General features: G+C 39.9%; 2 protein-coding genes across 4 annotated transcripts in view; both read right to left on the bottom strand.

Annotated features, from left to right (window-relative positions):
• Window positions 1-1948, bottom strand: part of KCNB1 (potassium voltage-gated channel subfamily B member 1) — a 182233-nt gene extending 180285 nt beyond the window's left edge. The window contains exon 1 of the mRNA XM_039351234.1: window positions 39-1948. The gene's annotated coding sequence lies outside the window, so the exon portion shown is untranslated. The remainder of the gene's footprint in view (window positions 1-38) is intronic.
• Window positions 1949-9958: 8010 nt separating this feature from the next.
• Window positions 9959-23175, bottom strand: part of PTGIS (prostaglandin I2 synthase) — a 54318-nt gene continuing 41101 nt past the window's right edge. For 2 of the 3 annotated variants that reach the window (XM_039351231.1, XM_039351230.1), the window contains exons 7-10: window positions 18942-19113; window positions 15149-15330; window positions 11979-12130; window positions 9959-11032 (exon numbers count right to left, since the gene is read on the bottom strand). In XM_039351231.1, the coding sequence (XP_039207165.1) occupies window positions 10885-11032; window positions 11979-12130; window positions 15149-15330; window positions 18942-19113 (654 nt within the window). In that variant the 3' untranslated portion in view covers window positions 9959-10884. Of the gene's footprint in view, window positions 11033-11978; window positions 12131-15148; window positions 15331-16811; window positions 17531-18941; window positions 19114-23175 lie in introns of those variants that run through there. The other variant, XM_039351232.1, reaches the window with a different exon arrangement.

The following is a 23175-nucleotide window of genomic DNA, read 5'->3' as shown; positions in this document are numbered from 1 at the left end:
TGAAGTCCATGAGTCATAAAAGAGCCGAGGTTGCCTACCCCTGGGCTAGGGCAGTGGGTAGTGATGGAAGACTTCCTCTGTCGGACCTCCTGAGAACTTGCTGTCAGTTCGAGCAGTTGCTTTGGTGGTTCAGACTCTCTCTTGAGTTGAGCTTGACTCTCCATGGACATGTAGTATTTTTTGCAGCAGAGAAAAGAATTGGCAGAGGCCATGGAGGCCTGCGGAAGAACAGGATACTTATCAAAATTGCAAGCTGCCTTCTTTTCCTTCGATTTGAGCCTTTTCCTCAGCATCAACATAGCAGAGTTGCCAATTTTAAAACAGGTGTGGCAGAAGATGGGAGAAGGGCAGAGGAGACTTGTGTTTTGGAGCAAACGGCAAACTACCAAATGGAGCCAAATGAAAGAAGACATTTTTCCTTCAGAAAGATTGGATGGTCCAAAACAGAGGGAAAGAAGTGTAGTATCACAGCAAAACAAGGCACAACATAAAAAGGGTGCGGGAGCTTTACATGCTGGCCATTAACAGAAAAAGAAGAAATCACAGAGAGAGGGGACTCAAGACAGAACAATCTTAAGAACTGTTGATGCATACTAGCAGTAGTATAGAGCATATATATAGAGTAATAGCTAACAGTAATTGAGTAGTAATAGTATTGAGTATAGTATAAGTATATATAATTGGGCAGTAATGGTATACAGATAGCAACATAATATAGGAAGCACTGACGTATCAATTTCATATGTTTGCTTTTACAAAATAAGATCTGTCCTCAACCCTTATAGGGAGCTATAATGAAACCACACTTCAGGGTCCACTGCTTTTCTCTTAAATGTGGGTCAATCTAATTGGGCACAGATTAAAAAAGAACCCTTGCCGAAGCGCAACTCCTCGCTCAGTACAAAATGCATATTAAAACATACCAGGCAAATGGTTGATCACATCCAGTGAAGACAAGACCACCCCTTTTCCTAATAACTGACTGCACTATCAAACTATTCTTGCTTTCCATAATTTAAATCCATTATTCATGTACTATGGTTTGGAATAAGAAACAGCAGACCTTGATCATCTTCTATATGACATGTTTATGTACTTGAAAAGTGCTTCTATATACCCCCCTCATAGTAATCTTTTCTCAAGGTTAAATTTATCCAATTCCTTATGTCCTTATTGTATATTCACCTCACTTCTCTAATCCATCAAAGGATTTTTTTTTTTACCTGTATTAGTTCTATCACCCAATTTTGGGCCAACAGCAAATTTGATTTTTTTTAAAACACCACTTGTGTTGTTTAGCTTTGGTTTACTATTGTATAGTGTGAACCTGGCCACTATTGTGATTGGCAAACCATATTTTATGACTAGGCTTGTTGACCCAGTTCTGTGGGGTTTTTAAATAGTATTTTAAAAAAGTGTTGTGAAATGTAGATTATGCATTATATTTTTTAAATAAAGTATTCTGTACAATATAGATTAAGTACTAGTAACATCATTATGTTTAGATAACAGACCATTGGAGTTTTAAAAAAGAAATATATATATCAGTATTAATTACGATTTAAAACTTCAGTGTTAATGAACATAAAATTATTTAGCTTTTTTATCCAGAATTGAATGTAACATTTAAAAACAACCGCAGGTTGCATCAAAGTATTTGCTGTATAATAAAGGTTTTGATCTTAAGCTCATTACTTAGTATTAAAGTCTCCGCTGTATTGTTACTTAATATTGTTTGTGCATATTGAAAAAAAGAAAAAGGAAGATAATTTTGACAATAATTAAATTAAAAAGAGAAAGAGAAAAGGGAAAAAAGAAAAAAAAGACTATTAAATTATTAACTTCCCCCTTTTTTGCTTCTGGTAATTTACAATATTTGTAAACAGTTGGGTTGTGAATGTTTATTTTTATTGTGCTGTGTGATGACCCAGCTCTGTATTGTCCACCTGCTGCCCATTCACTTGCCAAGTCCCTGTGGGCCCCATCCATGCCAGCTTTCATAGCCTTTTGTGAGGTACAAGAGATTGTTATCAAACAAAATGGAGGCTGCACTCTTTTTTTCCTTCCCCATCTTTTAGATACGATCATAGTCAGACCCTTTGCCTAATCCCTTCAGGCCCAAATTGACCATCTTGCCCCAGACAAAGCCTCCTGCAAAACCATCTAAGCCAAAGAATAGAAGCCTTCTCACCAGCCCAGCCCATGGGCTGCCTTGACAAGGAAATTGCAACACGGAGTAACCCCAACCTTCCATCATCCATCACAGCATTTCTCAACCTTGACAGCTTGAAGATGTGTGGACTTCAGCTCCCAGAATTCTGGGAGTTGAAGTCCACACATCTTCAAGCTGCCAAGATTGAGAAATGCTGATCTATCATAGTGTTTCTCAACCTTGAGAACTGTAAGATGTGTGGACTTCAACTCCCAGAACTCCCCACCCAGCTAGTCAATTCCCCAGTTGAAGTCCACGCATCTTAAAGTTCTCAAGGTTGAGAAATGCTGCTCTTGTCAACGGATGGCCTCCTCATTTCATCTCCTTTAACAATGGACTTCCTCGGTTCTGCTACCCTCCTAAACGCCCATTTGCCTGACAATAGAACTCACCATAGGTACAAGGATATGTAGAGCTTCTCCAAACTGGTCAGCACATTGTCTCTCTCTCGGATTTCTCACAATGTAGCCTTTAAATTCCATACAGGTAGTCCTTGCTTAATGACTATTCAAAGTTACAATGGTGCTGAGCAAATAAGTATTTGCAATCGGTCCTCAGATTTACAGCCATTGTAGCATCCAGCAGTCACTTTGGGTGCTAGGCAGACCACCCACATTTACAACTACAACGTGAGCTTCAATTGTTCCCACCCACCTTTCTCCCGTCTCTGTCCTTTGGTGGCCCTGCACTCTGCTGCTCCCTGCCACTAGGAGCCAATATTGGAAAAGTTTTGCATAGCCAGCAGCTGCCTCTTAAAGGGCCAGTCATGCATGCCTCAGCAGTGGGAGAAAAAAAATGGCAAAGGACAGCTGGGGTGAAAGGGAGGATGCAGGGGTAAGCAGAGTGCAGGCGGTGGTGGTACAAGGCAGCCAAAAGGGTAGAGATGGAGGGAGTAGAGAAGTGGGAGGGGGGACTTGAAATGGAGATGAGCATGGCAGAAGCAGGAGAAGTGTGAGGTCAGCCACAACCAGGACTACCAGAACTGCTGTCGCTAAGCATGCTGTCCCATGGTGTTTTGCCTCATGGCGTTTTGCATAGTGATGGATATTCTGTTCCTAATTAGGGCTGTTAAATGAGGATTAGCTGTATAAATCTTTGCTTTTTGAAAAGCAGACTGCATATTGTTGTACTATGTGATGGGAATGAGATTGCAGAGTTCTGGAAGGGCTTTAATGAAGGAGATGAAAGGTTATTTGTTTTTTTTTTTTACAAAATATCTTGAAAAGAGAAAACTGGTACAGTATCACAGTGAGGGCTGATGTAACATCATTCTTCTTCTTAAAGAATTGTTCCTTTTGGGGACTTCTTTTTTTAAAAGACATTTCTTTGATGTGTATATAGAGAAAGATAAAGGAGAGTAGCGTGAAGAGCATCATGATAGATAGCAGCAGCAAGAAACATCTTTCTCTTTGGATGTCAGATTATAATACCCAGCCACCCCAAGCCACAGAAGTGATGGTGAAAGATACTAGAAGTTGTGGTTCAGCAATATTGGAAGACCAGAGATTCCCACATTCTTGCAATCCACAATTCTGCTGCATTTGTATATTGTAACTATGGGCTGACAAACTCCTTCCTCAAGGCAGACATTAATCAGTCAAACCTCCTTACTTATTGTTCTAACATCATTGCTTAAAGGGAACATTCTTGATTTAGTTGTAAAATACTTGCTTTGCATGAAAAAACATCTCAACTTCTGCCCCAGGGCTGGGATGTTGAACTTAAGATCTTCTACATGAAAAACATCATATTCCATCACAGAGCTTTGGTTTCCTTTTGTTGATCTGACTGAACTTCTGATTCTGACAAGGCCTTAATAACTTTTTTTTTAAATCACTATTGATATTTTGCACAAAAGGATCAAGAAAGTGAAGATGCTATGTTGGAGAATGCAAAAACGTCTTAATGGGCACTGTACTATAAGTTATACTTCAAGAGCAAATTTAATGGATCTTCTGAATGTAGATGCACACTGTTATGAGATGCTGAGCATAGAGGGTATGCACGCATGTCTCTGAGTAGAGCTAGATTTTTACCCTCCAGTTTTCATAACCTTTGCTGCCTCATTTTCTTTTTGCTGTGCTAATAAAGTCCATGTAGTTTTCAAAGACTGATGCAAAGTAGCAAAAGGTAATAAATGTAAGCTATAATTCTAATTCTGAATAAATATTTAATGATTCTAATGCTATGTTATGGACAAGTCAGCCAGAATAACCTGGAAACGTGCACAGTGGGAAGAGCTGTGCTGCAAAGGGGTTTGGGGTAATTGGATACATTAAGCCTTCAGACCACAAGTCCCTGAACAGCTATAAGCATTTGTTGCACTGCTGGCTCATTCATGCTGAAAGATCTCTGATAGATGCTGCTCCATGTCAAACCGCCAACCTTAGCTTTCATTAAGAACCACTGGCTTATCAGGAAAGTTGGACTTCACATTAGGCAATCTTCTCCTGAATCTAATGTTTTTAAATAATGATTAATCTAAGGAAAATTGAACATTTTGTGATGAGAGTGTTTGCTTGAGAATATATACATAACAAAGTGCACTTCCAGGGCTTGTAACTTGAGGTTTTCATATTGAACAAACTGTAAGTAAGATGAGATATGGAAGATAAGATATGGGATCTGGTTGCTCTCGATACAGCACTTGAAGATCACCAGGTTGGAAAATTTGAATTAACTGACTGAACTCATTTATTCATGAATAGAATAGAACAGAACAGAACAGAACAGAGTTGGAAAGGACCTTGGAGGTCTTCTAGTCTTCTAGCCAGGCAGGAAACCCTATACCAGTGATGGTGAACCTTTTAGAGACCGAGTGCCCAAAACCGCCCCACCTTCAGCCTGCCCTTGCTCTGCCCGCCCACCCCCGTCCTGCTCCACCCTCACCCTGCCCACTCAGGGCCATCCATGGCCTGTTGCAGATCGCCCAGGTGGTCCTGCAGCGCCATGGTGGCCACACACTCCGCCCGCACCCCGCAGCATCATCTGCAGCCCAGCTGCCATGTGTTTGGCTGCGCTGCTCTGCCCGAGCTGCACCCGGAGGTGACTCTCCTCCGGGGGGGGGCTGCTGATGAGGAGGGGGCTGCAGGGGAAAGTGGGGTTGGGGTGACATCATGTGTGCCCACAGAGAGGGCTCCGAGTGCCACCTCTGGCACTCGTGCCATAGGTTCGCCATCACTGCCCTATACCATTTCAGACAAATGGCTGTCCAGTCTCTTCTTAAAAACTTCCAGTGTTGGAGCATCCACAACTTCTGGAGACAGGTTGTTCCACTGATTAACTGTTCTAACTGTCAGTAAATGTCTTCTTAGTACTGGGTTGCCTCTCTCCTGGATTAGTTTCCATCCATTGCTTAGAGCACATCTTGTACTTTAGAGCTCATGTGTAATCTTATACAAAGAACCCCCCCCCACACACCCTGTAATTTGTTAAAAAATATATTTAGGTATTCTTAAGATGAACAAATGTAAATCTATCCAAAAGAAACTTTGCAATAAAAGACAAGGCCAAACTTCGTAAAATTGACACCATTTATTTATGCTTGTGCTTTTATTTGAAGTATAACATTTTCCTCCCCTGCAGAGACAGTTATTGTAAAGTATTAAACGATTTCAGGGAATAAATATGATAGCATTGTTTAAAAAAGATTTCTCAGAGTAATGTCTGCAATGTGTTCAAAAGCTACTTTATCCTAGTAATAGTCATCTTCTAGGACCTAAACATTAAGGTTTGTACTATGGGTGTCCAACCTTGGCAACTTTTTGTGGGTTTCAACTTCTAGAATTCCCCAGCCAATCGTGGGAATTCTGGGAACTGAAATCCACAAGTCTTAAAGTTGCCAAGGTTGGACACCCCTGGTCTATGCAAATAGCTTTATCATCAGACTATAGTCAACCCATCTACATGAATGCATGGCTTTCAACGGGGATGTACAATTCAGGGACTAAATCAGTGGTTCTCAACCTTTTTAATGCCGCGACCCCCAACCGGTCGTAAGTCAAGGACTACTCAACCAGTCGTAAGTTGAGGACTACTCAACTGGTGCACCGTTTGCAGAATGGGACTTTTGGCGGGCTCAGCAAGGCAGAGACAGCCTGGACAATTCCTATTGGCTTTTGAAAGCCAATAGAATTAGACTCTATTCAATAAAAGAAACAATTTAAACAAAACTAAAGAGCAATAGTAGCATAATGAACAATTTTATAAGAATATCCTATGAGATTTCATGGGAACGGCTTCCTTTAACAGGTTGTTTTAGATCAGCATTTTTCAAATTTCATAACTTTAAGATGAATGGATAGCATCTTAAAGTCTACACATCTTAGAAGTTGTCAAGTTTGAAAAACACTGATCTAGCTCAACTTTGACCAGGAAACCTCAATTGGTGTTCTGTTGTTGTTTTCCCCCTAAAGCTTTTATTTAATTCTAATACTGAGATTATTTGCTCTGTTAAAGATATGTGTTAAATTCTTATTTAAAAGAAATATTTTTACAATAGTATTTTGCTTATTTTTGTTTTATAACAGCATCTACAAATATTTCCAGAGGGAAATTAAACAGCAAAACTATGCAGAATCTTACAATTTTAAAAAACTAATACATTTATTATAGCACTTTTTTTGTGAACTGTAGTCTCCAAAGACTGCTTGCTTCTGTTTGATGCTGGAAAATGAAAGTCTAGCTTTAAGGGAAAATGTAATAATAACACTTGGAAAGTGGGTTTTTTTTTTTTTTTTTGCAGTTTGGTTTGGTTTCCCCATAGAAGTCATTTTTGTAGCTTTTGCCTGGAATCAAATATAAATATACTTGGTAGTTATTAAACGTCATTATAAGTGTAGCACCGTGTCTGAAAAAAAAAGCTGCTGTACTCTATATCAGGGGTTCCCAATCCCTGGAGCGCAGACTGATTCTGGTCCGTGGCCTGTTGGGAAATGGGCCACAAAAGTGGCAGGTGAGCGAGTGAAGCTTCTGTCCAGGCGCAGGATCTAGATTGTGCACGAAACCATCCCCCTCCGGTCCATGAAAAGTTTTATTCCATGAAACCAAGGTGCCAGAAAAATTGGGGACCACTGCTCTATATAATCTGTTGAAGATCCTATGAACCAGTGTTTTTCAAACTTGGCAGCTTTAAGATATGGATTTCAGCTCTCAGAATTCCCCAGCCAACATTAGAATTGAAGCCAACGTGTCATAAAATTGCCAAGTTTGAAAAACACCGCTGTAGTGGAGTGGATGAATTCAACCTGATGGTTGTGTGGGCTACATACAAATTATTATGTATACTAAGTGGGAAATAAGTTTAATTAGACACAAGGGCTAGAGTTTTACTTTTCATGAAGTTATAACAGTTTCAAGGTAGATGAACTTAGTTATCTTCAAGGTAGATGAACTTAGCTATCATAATTTGTAAACCATGGTCTGGGATTTGGAGTTAGGTGTGAATTTTTGTGTGTGTGTATACCTAGCAACTCCATTGACAAATTCATGCTGTTTTCTTGGTAACATTTTTTTGGAAACGCCATTGCCTTCTTTCTAGGTCTAAAGAAAAGGGACTGGCCCAAGGTCAGTTGGCTTGGTGCCTAAGGCAGGGCTACAAACTGAGTTTCTAGCCCATGTCTTTAATCAAACAGATAGCAAAGTGGCTGTCATGTGTGAACTAGGTTGCTCTATTGTTCAGTAAGCCATATTCTAACCTTAGTATAGCATAAAATATAGTCCAGTTACTCTTATAGTCTTATAGTTAGAAAGTCACTTAAACATAAGTGTTGCATAATTGTACTGATGCACAGTGAAGTGTGTTTGCAAATAAGTAGGGATAAATTGTAATCCTAAAGTTAAAGCTGAAGATTAAAACACAAACACACACATACACATATAGACATACAACTTGAATAAATATTTACAAATAAATTATTGAGGAACCTAATATTGGGTTGCCTCATCAAGGCTGGAAATGGAAAGGGTTGCCTCATCAAGGCTGGAAATGGAAAGACACTGCTGTCTACATGCCCATGTAGTTTTCCTGGCAGCAAAATGAGAATAGTTTCCTTTCGTCTTTTTTCCAGGATATTTTTTCACCTTCCTTTCATCTTTTAACTATAATCCTGTGATTTTCTGGTAATCTTACTTCTAAGTACTGTTAAGTTTACTGCCTATCTTTTCAATATCAGCCAAGATCATTGAATGTTGCCCCCGGCTTTGGACCTCACCAAGGCTAGGCTTCGTTAATTTTTTTGCTATTGTAGAGGGCATAAAGAATGGGCTTGAGGGACTGAAAGAATATATTGTTACTATATTTTACAATAAAAATAATATGGGCCTATACAACTTTATTTTCCTGATCTGGTCTACTTTGAAGGCTGGTAGCTAGGTATATCAATCATAGTCAACATATGTTGTTGCAATGAAATAGTGCCATTTGGACTATTCTAATACCATTTTGCAGTCTTCATGATATTTCGGGTTGCTGTGGTTACTTGCTTCCAGCATTCCTTTTCTACATTTATTTGTCTGGAATATTTGGGAGCTGGGATGAAATCAACAAGAGTTCTGCCATTTTCCAACTCTAAGGCAAGTGATAGGAAATATGGTAAACTAGGCTAAAAGTCTTCTCTATGGCTTGTAAACCTATCCAAAACTAGTCCAGCCAATAGGTTAAGAGCTTGAAGATAGCTCACTCTACACTCCATACCCTACTTTAACCCCACCAATATTCAGCTGGACCATTGTGTTCTGAAATACCCCATGTAACAGATTACTGGCGTGGAGCATCTCCACAATTTCATTTTGACACTATCTGAGCCACTGACACTTATTCTCCCAGCCTGCTCTGCCACTCTTTAAAAAAAGCGATTGGTGGTGGTTTATTCTGATAGCAGTTGACACTGGATGAGAAGGAAACAAAACTTCTGAAGTGGCAGAAGAAGAGGGAACAAGGTGGAAAGAAAATGGATGTCTCTAGTCCCACAGAGAAATCATACCATGGGCTGGACAACTGACAGTAGAAGTCTTAAAGATCTTCTGCTGTCATTAACGGGCATCAAAGGAGGCATTCTCAATGCCAATTCCCCCCACAGCTTCTTGTGTGGACAGACATCCCAGTTCTCCTTTGTCAAAGCAGAATAAATGTTGGTGAAGTGTGGTCAACACTTCTTTAAGATGACATAAGCTTAAGCTAGCTCCTGTGCTGAATAACTGCATTTTAATGCTGCTGTCCAGAACAGCCTGTCATCTTGCTCTTGAATGGAACTTTCTGTCTACTATTTATATTAACTCAAAAATACACTGATTTCAGTAGGTGACTTTGTGATGATGTAGTTGGATTGGCAATATTGCTTTGGGGTAGGGAAGGGTAGCCCTTTTTGGAATACAGTTCTTAAGTAGCAAGCTAGCATGGTGAACAGTGAGAAATCCTGGATAGCCACAAATTAACAATACTAGGGTAATATAGCTGTGTTTGCTGTGGAGATAAACTTTATCAAACTGGGAGGTGCAACCAAGCGATAGAACCCCTGCCCTCTTTATTTGTCTGGAGTGCATATGGCTGCCATTATGACATCGATTCCCCTGCAGCCAGACAATGTATGTGTGTTTCTCATATACACACACACATGAATAAAACACACACATACACTGCTCTTGATGTAGTCAGTTACTATCTGCTCTATATTATGAGAGGGTTTGGGGTGTTTTTTTTAAAAAAAAATTCTTGAAGAATCTAAGGATGGAACAGTAAGTTAATAGTTTACAGTTTTCAATTGAACAAATTATTTTTATTCATATTTATTATTCACTGTTCATGAACTCAGAACTTAGCTGGCTTTCTAACGTGTCACAAAAGGCCAATTTAAATGCTTTATGCACATATGTACTATTTGAAATTGCCTACTTGCATCAACATATATATACAGAAATACTGGTTTGCAAAAACTTTTGAATATTAGCAACTTGCAGAACAGCGTAAAATGCATTTTCATAGCTAAACATAAATCAGGCTTCTCTAAATTGATGCTTTAAAGGTGCATTAAATTACAACTCTCAGAATTCCCAGCCAGAATATCTGGAGGATCATAGTTGAGAAAGACAAAAGAAGCACTGGGCCAAAATATTTTTCTGAATTCAAACTGATAAAAAAATAAAGTGCTTTTGCTTTTTTTTTTTTTAACTACACAAAGGAATCTCAATTAAAATCCACATAAAAGGAGTGTGGTGTTTTTGCATTAATTCTGTTATAATTGTACTCAACGAGAATGGAAATATTATATCTGGATCTTGTAGTACATTGTGAAGTATTCCTCCTACAGTCTACCCACCCACCCCCCTTGCTTTTCACAAGGGGGCTTCTTTCAGATGAAAAGTCATTGTAAGCCTGAGAGGCTACAGAGTGATGGAGAGAGGTCAAACTGAAAAAGTAACAGCCTTACTCTCAATAGCTTATATTACAATGAATTTCTTCTTGAAATGTTCTGAGAATGAGGTAGAAAAACTGAAGTCACCTTCACAAGGGGAGAACAGTTTAAGGAAATTGGAAGGCAGAATATGGTCTAGGATTAGACATTTGCCATCCTTTTAGTAATGGGTCCCAAAATCAATTCCAATAGAAACTAACAATCATTGTTTGTTTGTGCATTATGCACTAGACAGAATGATTGAAGAAATGGGCCATCGCTTTACTGGGCTTTCAATTTATATCGAATTCTGACATCCATTTCTGGCTGCAGCATTCCAAAACCATGTCTCTCCTTGTCAAAGCCTGGGATCTTCTTAGCAGAATCTATCAGTTCCAAATCAAAACAGTTTAAGAGGTGGAAAACACATCTGTAAATAGGAGAAAGCAAAAACAAAATCAGTTTAGCCAATGATGTTGACTGTGCATTTTTTGTGCTTTAATATCAAAGAAGTAGAAATATCTAGTCTGAACAAAACAGAGGGGATATTTAAAAATTATAATTGTAAAAGTAGGCTGTACAGCATGCAAATTTGCACAGTGAATCTTTATCCTATTAAAAATAACTGTGATCTTATGTAGTTTTACTCAGAATAATGTGTGGCTTTATTTCTAAGAGACAATGGAGCTCACAGATGTAATTCTTAACAAATTTACCAGGCAGTAAGGCCCAGGGGAACTTATTTTTACAAACTAAGGCTTACAGATGCTTCAGACCCAGAAAAGCAGGCACAAGGGCTGAGATATTTCTAGGCAATCAGTGTAAACTCTAAATGGATGAGTAAATGAATCCTTGAAATTTTGCTAAGGCAAAATTTAAGAACAGACCAACTACCAAACTGAATGCAGACTATTACAAATTAACAATGAACAGTAATATATTCTTGGGTATATAAGCAAACTTATGTTTGCTGCCTGCTTTGTATTGGAAATAACAGCCGATATGTATTATCAGACAGAACTTGCGGTTGATATTCATCTTGTGCCCTTTCAGTCTCGATGGATCACAAGATGTAAATTTTATTTATGTACCCATTTTATGAGAAGTTAGTGGGTGAATATGAACAGCGATTCTGGAACTAATAGATAACGTAATCTCAGATGGAGTATTATCTGAGTACAGATGAAGACTTCATCAACAGTTGTAAAAATGGATTCAACCCCTATTCAGACAGTGAAACCAAATCAGATGAGTGTTTCTGTTCACTTTGTTTTGCCTTGGAGAGCTTTAGCTTCTGCTACAAGCGTTACCTCACTTCCTTTCATCGACACTATGCTTAGAGATGGGTATTTTATCAGTGTTATGCATTCACTTACAGTTTGATGCTATTAACTGCAAAGAACTTCCCAATGCAGGCATTTACTCCTGCTCCCCATGGCATATTGTAATACTTGAGCCTTTTTCCTCCTTTATAGAAGTCTTTTTTTTCTGTGCCGTCTGAATTGAGAAATCGATCATATACGAACTTCTGAAAAACAAGTTCAGATAAATATTCCTTTTCATTTGAACTAACCAATATTTAAAAAAGAAACATCCTACTTAGGATATTTAGCTATATAAAATTCCATCCAGAAGTTTAAACTAGAATACATGGGAGAGGAAATAGCTATGTGACACATGATGGAGCTGGATCCGAATTTAATGTTAAAGCAAACCCATTGAAATTGGTACAAATTAACCCTAATTAACTTCAATCCCCTGAAAGACTATGTGTTAACTATAATGAGGTCTTGAAACAATCAAAAATATTTACTGTTGCAAAACATGGCAAAAGAAATGAAAGCAGTTACATAAGATAAAGTCCATACGGTATTATTTTAGACTTTTAAATTTTATTTTAGTTGGTTTTTTTAAATACTGCCTTTATTATTTTCATCCTCCACAACTCCAATAAAAAGAATGAGAGCTGCATTCACATAGGGAAGGAAATGAATCTTCAATATACTGGATTCTTATACTTTTATTCTAACAAAAAAAGAAGATTGCAATTACTTAAAGATAATTTTCACTCTGGATACTTCTCCACTCCAAAGTAAATTTAATCATAAAGCCTTGCTGAACGTTATGAAAATAATTTGTTATACTGGTAAAAGGAATAGCAATTCCCTAAATGAATAGCTACATATTACTTTTTCCTCAACAAAAAGGCAAACCTTTCTCCTCTATGCTGAAGAGGAAAGGAAAATAGATAAAAGAGTTTTCCTCTCACAGATCACCTTTGTGTAGATGTCGAGTAGAATATTTGTGGGAATTCTTGTATTGAGATCTTAACCTTACTTCAAGTACGGTAGTAATCAGAGATTTTACATTTATATTCTTTTTTTTCCCAGTCTCAGGGTGAAAAAGCACAGAATTTCCTGTTTATTGAGACTTGGGTTATAATATTATTATGGTTTTCTCAGAATTGTTCCTGGGAAACTGTTCATAAAAAGAAGCAGTTCCAGTGTGACTGTCTGTTAACAAAGAAATAAATAGCAAGGTGAAATAAAAGGGAATAAATAAAAAGGAAGGTCCTCATATATTTTTAAAGACGTGCAATAGGTTGCCATAGCAACAGCCAAACAGGAATTCCAGGATAGGTTTTGACATTCTTACTATTATTATATCATTATATTTTTGTATCATAAATATGGATCCAAACTATTTTTGTTCCTGGGAAAACTCTTTTGAGAGTCGGTCTTATGAGAAAAAATATATATTTTTGAGCTAATATGAAAGAACCATCATGAGTCTCATGTTACCCACAGAAGGTCTACATTTCTTTCTTGATGCAATCAGTTCACACGTTCAGTGCAGAGAGAGAACCCAAGATTGAGGCATTGCTGGGCTGATTTCCCCCCTCCCCTGCTCCAAATATGGAACTAATTTTTTTTGACAATTTTACAGTTAGTCCTTGGCATATGACCATGAAGATGTCCTTGGAAAAAGTGACTTATAACCCTTCCCCTGGAGTTACAACCATTGCATCATCCCCTCTGATCACATGGTCGCAATTTAGCCACTTGGCAATTGGCGTTCTGTCCCAGCAAAATGTCCCAAAAGCAAAGGCAAACAAAACACGATGCAAATGGAGAATTGTTCACAAGCAAGGCAAACAAAACAGGATTCCATGAAACTTGAGCCTTCAGCAACCAGCACCGCCCATACCTTCCCTTTTTATTATGCAGCCCCGAGGTGTGGCTTCTCAATGCCTTCTCCTCCTCCTTTGGAGCTGCCCCATTGCCTCCCTCTGTCCTGCTCTTGTTGCCTGTCTGTGTTTGCGAGCGTCTATGATGTCTTCAAGCTGTGAATCCTCAGAGTCTGACTCAGCTTCCCCACACAGCTGAGTCTCAGCCTGAGCATGATTGGAGAGGCTAGGCTCTTCATCAGATTGTAAGTCCTGGAGCTCATCAGAGCCTTCTTCCGACTCTGATAGCTCTCCAGGCCCCTCCTCCTCCTCCTCCTCCCTCCTCCTCTGCTTCCCTGGACTCAGCTGCCAGGTCCAGTGACTGGCACGGACTCACAATAATTGTCTTACATTTATGTCAGTTGCATCTTGTGGTGGTCACATCCTGCAGCCGCAAGCAAAGTCAATCGGGGAAGCTGGGTGTGCTGAACAACTGCATCATGTACTTAACTGCCATGTGATGCACTGAGACAATCGTAATGATTTGTTTAAAGACCATGGTAAAAATGGTTATAAAATTGGATTGAGTCATGTGATGACTCACTTAACAACCACATTGCTCAGCAACTGAAATTCCTGTCCCAATTGTGGTCATAAGCTGAAGACTACATTTGCACTGAATTCGCTGTGTTTAAATACAGCTGTAGTGTTAGAAGTCTTTAGCAGTGGCATTTCCAGAAATTCTTCCAAGAATAGATCTTTAAGGGTCTAGGACAGGGGTAGGCAACCTTGGCTCTTTTATGACTCGTGGACTTCAACTCCCAGAATTCCTGAACCAGCTATGCTGGCTAAGGAATTCTGGGAGTTGAAGTCCATGAGTCATAAAAGAGCCAAGATTGCCTACCCCTGGTCTAGGATGACTCACAGCAGCCAAGATGGCACGGCTGAGTCGGTGTGGATAGGTGGACCTGACTGGGTGGGTGCATCCATCCATGCCCACTTAGCCACGCTGACCAAGCCACACACCCCCAGCTGCACCCATCCATCCATGTCTACCTGGCCACTGTGAGTCATCCCATTCGGGATCTTTAAGGCTCCACCGCAAATGAAGGGAGAAAATCTGCCCACTGATAGGTATAAAATAGGCCTTCCAGATCTCTTCCTGGGATCTCAGCTTTCTAGCTTCATTACCTGTCTACAATGTCTACATATAGCTGTCCCCTCAGGTGGTTTGCCATTATGTCATTGCCTGTAGTTTTGATATGTCTAAGAACGCTGTGCACTAAATAATCACAATTCTTCACTCAGTACAGTTAGCTAAGATACATAGCGTAAACGAAGTTGTCATGGAAAGCTGGATTCAGAATAGCACTGTTTTACCTCTGGCTCCTGGTAGATTTCAGGGTCCATCTGAGGGCTTATGAATGGAAAGAGGCAAAGCCTATCTCCTTTCCTCAGGTGATACTCTCTGCCAGCTGCCATTCTCAGGGCCATGTCTTGAAGGACCTCTCGGCTGATAAAAGGAGCTGCTGTCAAACGCAGGGTTTCATTCAAAGCACTGTCTGTACAAACAGAAAACCCACAGGGAAAAGTATGGCACCCAAAATAGCACTAGAGCAAAGGTGTGGGTGGGCTGTCATGACATCAATGTGCAGGGAAGATGATAGCTCAATTTACAATTGCAATTGCCACTCGAGCTCTCATTTGCCAAATCCTTCAGAAACAGGACCGGCAATGAAGGAAGTATAATAAGAACTCTTATCCTAACTTCGGGGCTCTAAGGCAGTGTTTCCCAATCTTGACAATTTTAAGGCATGTGGACTTCAACTCCCAGAATTCCACAGCCAGCATTGCTGGCTGTGGAATTCTGGGAGTTGAAGTCCACATGCCTTAAAATTGTCAAGATTGGGAAACACTGCTCTAAGGAAACAAGCCAGAATATAATTCTGCGATTGCTGCTTCTTACTGCCAACTAGTCCTGCCTTAGGCACGAAAACTGGCTGGGTGACTTTGGAGAGCTCACTCTCTCTCAGACAACTTACCTCACAGGGTTGTTGTGATTTGTTTTATGCATTTCTTATATGTATACCAAGAGTGTAATCGGATGATACGTCTGGAAGCAGTGCAATATTTCTGATACTGCAGCAGGGCGGAATGAACATAAGAAAAAAAAAACTTTCTATACAAAGCGAACCAGCAGAGGGCAAAGAAAATGCTGCAATTTTTTTTACCCGATCAGCTATTTTTTATGTTGGGAATTTTTCCATGGAGAACGGGCAGTTTCCAACCATACAGTTCAATCACACCTTCACCATGTGATGTGATGATATGTGTTTGTATGAGAGGTAACACTTTTTTCTATATACCTATGGTTGAGACTTAATATTAAGATGCTAATAACATGGAACTTATTTTAGCCTTTGATTTTAACAGGATTACTGGTGATTTCTTTTTGTATTTATAAAGGGATTTTGTGAGGCATATGCTGATCTTTAGCAGGAAGGTTACAATCAAAATGCTTTACTGCTGGTTTTAGTAGCAGTTCTGAATACAGATCATCAGCATTTTCTTAAAGGAGAAGAGACTGGGGCAAAGAAATTATAGGAAGCTGAAAGTTAAATGTCATGATTTGAAATTACAATTATGTCTAAAAAGTCGTCTACTGAAAGGTCACCATGTCCTTTCAGAAGTTCACTTACTACATTTTGAAAGTGCTTTTTGCAAATCTCAGACTAGGGATGTGAGAAATGTGAGAAAGAGGCACAGTGGTAGCAGAAGACCTTGAAAGTTAGATGAAACATACTGAACATTTTAAATTTAACCTGAAAGCAGGAGATACAGCTTTTACTCTGATTGGGTTTTGACACTGCAATACCTTGGTAGCTGATTAAGTTTATAATAATAATAATAATAATAATAATAATAATAATAATAATAATAATAAAAAACCCTTTATTATCAAAGTATAACATGTATACATTGAAATTGGCTGAGCCTCCCTCTGTGCCGCCCCTCACCACAAACTCACGGTGACTACAACCCCCCCCCCACTTATTTCACCCTGTGAACTAATTGCACATCACGCCGGCCTCACAAGTCTGTTATGCATAAAGTTATAAAGTTATGTCCCATTCAGAAGCCTGACAGCCCATGGATATAAGCTGTTCTTCAGCCTGTTGGTACGGCTGGCTATGTTTCTGTATCTCCTACCCGATGGTAGGAGAGTAAAAAGGTACCAACCAGGGTGTGAGTCATCCCTGAGAATTTTCCTCACTCTGCCAAGGCAACGGGCCCTGGCAATGTCATCCAGTGGAGTCAGAGAACAGCCCACGATGTCTTGTGCCATGCTCACCACCCTCTGCAATACCTTCCTGTTCGCAGCTGTCAGGCCAGCATACCAAACCACAATACAATATGTGAGAACACTTTCAATAATAGACCGGTAGAAGAAGGTCATGAGTTGTCGTTCTACCCTGTTCTTCTGCAAAACCCTGAGGAAGTGGAGTCTCTGTTGGGCCTTTCTGGCCACCTGGGCTGTATTAGTTTTCCAGGTGAGATCTTCACAGAGGTAGACTCCCAGGAATTAGAAGGAGGAAACTCTCTCCACACAGTCCCCTCCGATGTAAAGTGGGGCACGTTCCTCTCTTTTCCTCCGGAAGTCTAGCACCATCTCCGTCTTGCCAATGTTCAGGTGCAGGTTGTTCTCTAGGCACCATGAGGATAGTTTTTGTACCTCCCTCCTGTAAGCTGTCTCATTTCCACCTGTAATGAGACCCACCACGGTGGTATCATCTGCGAACTTGATGATTGCAGTGGATGGGTCGGATGATACACAATCATATGTGTACAATGAGTACAGTAGGGGCTAAGCACGCAGCCCTGTGGCGAGCCAGTGCCAAGCTTCAGGGGGGTGGATAAGACAGACCCAACCCTCACTGTTTGTAGCCGATCACAAATAGAGGGATGGAATTTCAAGTCAGTCAGCTTTTCAATAAGAATAGCCAGCAGAATAGAATTAAAAACCGAACTATAATCAGTGAAAAGCATCCTGACATAACTTCCAGGTTTCTCCAGATGACTTGCTACCGAATGTAAAGCGGTAGCTATGGCATCATCTGTCGACCTATTTCCCCTGTAGGCAAACTGGTGTTTATCAAAATCCGGTGGGAGGCATATCCTAAGATGTTGGAGAACCAATCTCTCAAAGCATTTCATCACTACAGACGTTAGTGCAATAGGTCTGTAGTCATTTAGGCAACCGATTGCTGTTTTCTTTGGAACTGGGACTATAGTAGCTGCTTTCAAGCATGATGGTACAAGCAAGATGTGATTGTATGACACCATACAATCACATGCATAAGCCCCAATTGACCATGCAGCCCAATCCTCAATAGACCAGATTATAATTAAGATAGTTCTCTTTAATGAACATCTGCAATTTTGGCTTATTGTAAATTAACTCAATTTAACCCTCGAATGGGTTCTCTACACCTGTACTAATAGCTAATTTATGGTTAACAGCCACTATTAAGGGTGCAGGAACAGCCATAAACAGGATAAGAGAATATTCTTTAAAAAACAAAACAAAACAAGGGTTTTGTTTAACAACGGTTAAATATTGGCTACTGAAAAAATTGTTGGGGTGCCTGGTTTATACAGCAAGGGAAACAAAGGCAGCTATTGGACTGGTTAACTTGACTGTCTGTGAACCAAATGGAAAGTTAGTCCCCAACTATAATGTAAAGTACGTCTACAATAATGGGATCCATAAATAACTCCGTTATATCCTATGCAGAGGTGCTTTCCCTGCCCAAGACAGTTCTCATTTCAAGGTCATCTTGGAAGGGAGATTTTACTCGATTTGGGGGGGGATTTTCTCTCAAACTTTGCCAATCCTGAATTTGAAAGACACTGAATCCAGACACATATTCCTGTCTTCCTCAGTCTAGGGTGATTATAGCCACATGTTTACCAAGATAAAAAGACTGGATATAACATGGAGACAGCTAAAGGGAAAATCTGATATTCGCTGTGCTTTAAGTAAAAAAAAATCAAAGAGACAGACAGGATAGTGTAAGAATCTTTCCCAGATCCAGTGATGACAGTGGTAAATATTTAACTGACACTTATGGAATTAAATTGCTCAGGGCTAGATGAATGACACGTTACTAACCGAAAATGGGTGTGCTATCCAAAACGTCTTGACTGATTATCTCACAAATTGGCCTGGTTGTTAATCGTCTGTTTCTAAATAGTTTTTCTATTTCAGCTTCAACTGCTGCCATGGCTGGAGGATGTTTCAAAAGAAACAGGAGAAGCCAAAAAACTGCTGGACCAGCATTACTCTAAAAATGAAAAGAAACAACAAAGGAATCAGACTGTTTTTTCTTAAATGCCAGAGAACACAAATAGAACTTTATCACAAAGCAGCAAAATCTGATCCAATTTAAATATCCTTTCAGTTAAAATCAAAAGGGTCTGTTTCACCTTCAATAAGAAAGTTCCACATTCGCAGTTTGGTAAATGAACAGGGTGGCCTTAGAAGGACTGCCTTGAAAAGCTGAGAAATAACCTAAGCCTTCTGCAGTGTTAATGATACTATGCCTGGAACTAATTGGCTGCTTTAGAAAACTGAGGAATCTCATAGTACCTAATATACTAATATAACAATATACTCAACCTGGCCTTTAGTTGCTGCTACTGAATGCCAGATCAGTCTGTAATAAGGTTTCCCTCATCCACAATTTAAATATGGATGAGATGGCAAACCAGACATGTATTACCAAGACCTGGTTGGGTCCTGAAGCATGGGTTGCCTGTACTGAAATTTGCCCAGCTGGGTTTTGATGTGGCATCAACCAAGACTCTGGGATAGGGGTTGATTTGTGACAATTGTTATCAGGGAATCTCTTCTGACTTCAGGGGTGTGCCCTATAAGTCCCCAGTTGTAAGATTCAGTTCATTTAAGTTGGGCTCTAGGGATCAGTTGGGATTGTTGCTGTTGTATCAACCTCCATGCTGCATAGCAACTTCTCTGCCTTGACTCCATTTTCCGGTGGAGGTCCCCAGACTTATGGCTCTAAGGTTAATCTCCCTTCTCTTAGAATGGTGTCTGAATGGCTTTGAAGTTCATGGCTTCCATAATAGACTTGGGCCTATCCCAGGCGATCCAGAGCCTGACTCAGGACAATGGTCACATTCTAGATTTGGTGTTCCTATTGGAGCAGTGGCAATGTGATCTGAAATGGCAGGAGCCTGAGCTACCCCCTTTTTTGTAGTTGGATCATATTACGATTTCTTGGGATTCTCCTTTGTCATGACCTACCACAGGGAGGGTGAACCATCTGAAACCTTGACTGCCACTTGCAATAAGGGGATGACTGAGACATTGGATCGGATTGTTCCTGTGGAGCCTCTCCCTTCTCAGGAATCCCAGTACTCCCCATGATTTGAAGGAGAATTAAGAGACATACTGAAATTGAAGAGCTTCCCAAATTATCACTGCACTTTAACCCCAAATTTTAACCTACTGGTCATTCAGTGTTTAGATGAAATATTCTAGTCCTGAAACCTTTCAAAAAGTTAAAGGAGGTCTTTTTCTACTCAGTTCATCCTCAACACCCTGACCCTACTTGGCCATTTGTAGTGGACACTAGTACTTCTGATTTTGCAGAAAGACATTTTAGCTATAAGATGCAGCAAAAACACAGACCCATGCTTATTTCTCAAGAAAATTAAACTCATTAGAACAGCACTATACTATCCAGGATGAGGACTGCAAAGGTTGGCATTTACTAGGTGGAGAAATGCTGGGGAAATCTGAACATAATAACCTGGAATGCCTGCAGACTATTCACTAGTTAAATCAATGACAGGGCTAGTGGTCTCCGTTTTTTCTCTTGGGTTAGTTTTGAGATGATTTATATGCCTAGCACTGAGAAAAAAAATGTACAGATATTTGGCCTGGAAACTGTAATAATAATAGAAGTGCCCTTCCTGAGAATTTTGCATTGTGACACCTCCAATCCATTAATAAACTGGGCTGAAGAGCAGTTGTTGGGGAACCCTCATGCATCCTTAGGTTATATAAAAACTCAGAATATACTTAATGTTCGTTTTCCCCAGTAACTGTATTTCTTCTGTTCTTCAATACTGAGACTACTGTTATATTTCCCCTGGTAACTTAAAAAATTAATAGGACAGTTCATTTTGGATACTAACATATTTCATGTGGTCCTGAGATGCTTCTAGTGGCCACAATTTAGAACAAAAGTAAAAATAAAAAGGAACTTCTTGCATAGTCTGTTAGATGTTAAGTATGCCTCTCCCATTATAAACCTGTCTGGCTATTAAAACCTGCAGATTTCATGAAGATGTCTCTACTGTCACAGTCATTACTCCAAGGAGTTGCATTTGATTTTCATGTTCTTGGTATTTTCAAAATCTGCCATTTTCCCCTAAAGAATGAGGGTAAAATAGCAGAGACCAAAGTATTTGATTGTCCGGTTTTTAATTTGTATTACTTTTCAAACTTATCCATTTAGTTCTGTCTTCTAGGCATTCAATGGCATTTTGAAGGCGACCTATGTGAGGGCTAAATATATGTGCTATTTAGAGGTCTTTTTTATAGTATTGGTCATCCTTATGTACATAAGATCTTTTCTCAGTTCAGATGAAAATGACACCAGCAGGAAGATGGTTAGAGTCCCTCTATGATAGCCTCCAGAAGCTGTGAATGCTCCAACACTGGAAGTTTTTAAGAAGAGACTGGACAGCCAGTTGTCTGAAATGGTATAGGGCTGTGGTGGCAAACCTATGGCACGCGTGCCACAGGTGGCACACAGAGCCCTCTCTGTGGGCATGTGCGTTGTCACCCCAGTCTTAGGCCTTCAGCTGGGTTTTATAAAATCTTTTTGCTTTAGGCCTCCGCTGCCGTGTGCAAAAAAAAAAGGTTGAATCGATCAATCAATTTCAACTTCTTGCGGGAAAAAAGATCTCGCAAAGTTGGAATTGATTGATTGAACTTTTTAGTCCCGCCCAATCTGCCGTTACTACCTAAGCCACGGCCACCAATGGGCCACGGCCACCCAATGGGCCACACCCACCAATGGGACACGCCCATCCAGCACCCGATGATACGTGTGTTTTGGGTTGCAGTTTGGGCACTCGGTCTTTAAAAGGTTCGCCATCACTGGTATAGGGTTTCCTGCCTGAGCAGGAGGTTGGACTAAATGACCTCCAAGGTCCCTTCCAACATTATTATTATTACATGTTTGTTTCATTGCTTGGGTTAGCCATTTTGTTACTGGTATTGTTATATGCTTTTTGTTTATTCTTTTAATTTGTTTTTATATTAAGGGCCACCTTCTAGGGAAAATGGGGAGCATAAAAAAACTTTATAAACAAACGAAGACTGGAGTCCTTTCCCACCGCTGCATCTCATGAGAATGTTCTTATTTCAGAATCTAAGAAACAGAAAACAGGAAGCCCCAGCACTTCCTATTGTTCTCCGCTTGCTTATTAAAATTGAGATGATTAAGCGAAATGCAATAGAGCACTATTGTTGATAGCAAGTACATCAAGAGTACATTAAATCCAATAGAGAGAAGTGCAAAGAATAAATAATGCATGCTGATTTTGAAAGGGGGAAATGCAAGATTTTGTTTTTGCTTGGGTCTTTTAGAAGGATGGCTGCTCTTTTAATTAAAGTGCAGGCATTAAAATTGGGATGGAGGCGAGAGAATCAAAGTGCATCCATGCTTTTAATTATTAAACATGATGACCAAATGGATTTATTTATGTTGTAGGGAGGGAAAGTCTCTCTTGCCGCCTTGAAAACTGCATTCTAAAAATTCTTATCATCTCTTTTCTGTGTATAAGAACCGAAGCATGGAGTGTCTTCGGGAGCAGATTTGCTAACAAAAGTCAGGATAATTATATGAGAGAGACAGGAAATCTAATATTTTAGAGTAGTGTTTCCAATTATATGCTGAGAAACAAAGGGACCCCTTGGGAAGCAATTAGTAATAGTCTGGACATAACAAATACCTTAAATCTGGCTGCTTGTACTTTTAGGTTAGTACCTCTACACTCTCTGCAGTAGCTTTTTTCCATCCTGTCTGGAACACAAAAGCATAGACCTGATCTGTGCACGCAATGTTTGTGCTCTATCTCTTGATTTAGTTTGTTCCATAAAGGTGTTCCTCGATGCTGGAAATCAGGATACTTTGAGTTAGGGACCTCTCTAGATCAGGGGTGTCAAACTTGCAACGTCACGTGACGTGTCGTGACTTTTTTTGCCATTGCCAGCAATGGGGTGGGCGCAGTTTCGCTATGATGCATCCGGCCTGCGGACCGGCAGTTTGACACCCCTGCCTTAGATGAAGATTGGAGAATCTGTGCCTCTC

Source organism: Crotalus tigris, unplaced genomic scaffold, assembly GCF_016545835.1.
Source record: "Crotalus tigris isolate CLP2741 ecotype Arizona unplaced genomic scaffold, ASM1654583v1 scf7180000018371.15429387391:27106975, whole genome shotgun sequence".
NCBI classification, from domain to species: domain Eukaryota; kingdom Metazoa; phylum Chordata; class Lepidosauria; order Squamata; family Viperidae; genus Crotalus; species Crotalus tigris.
This window is presented reverse-complemented; position numbering and strand designations above follow the sequence as displayed.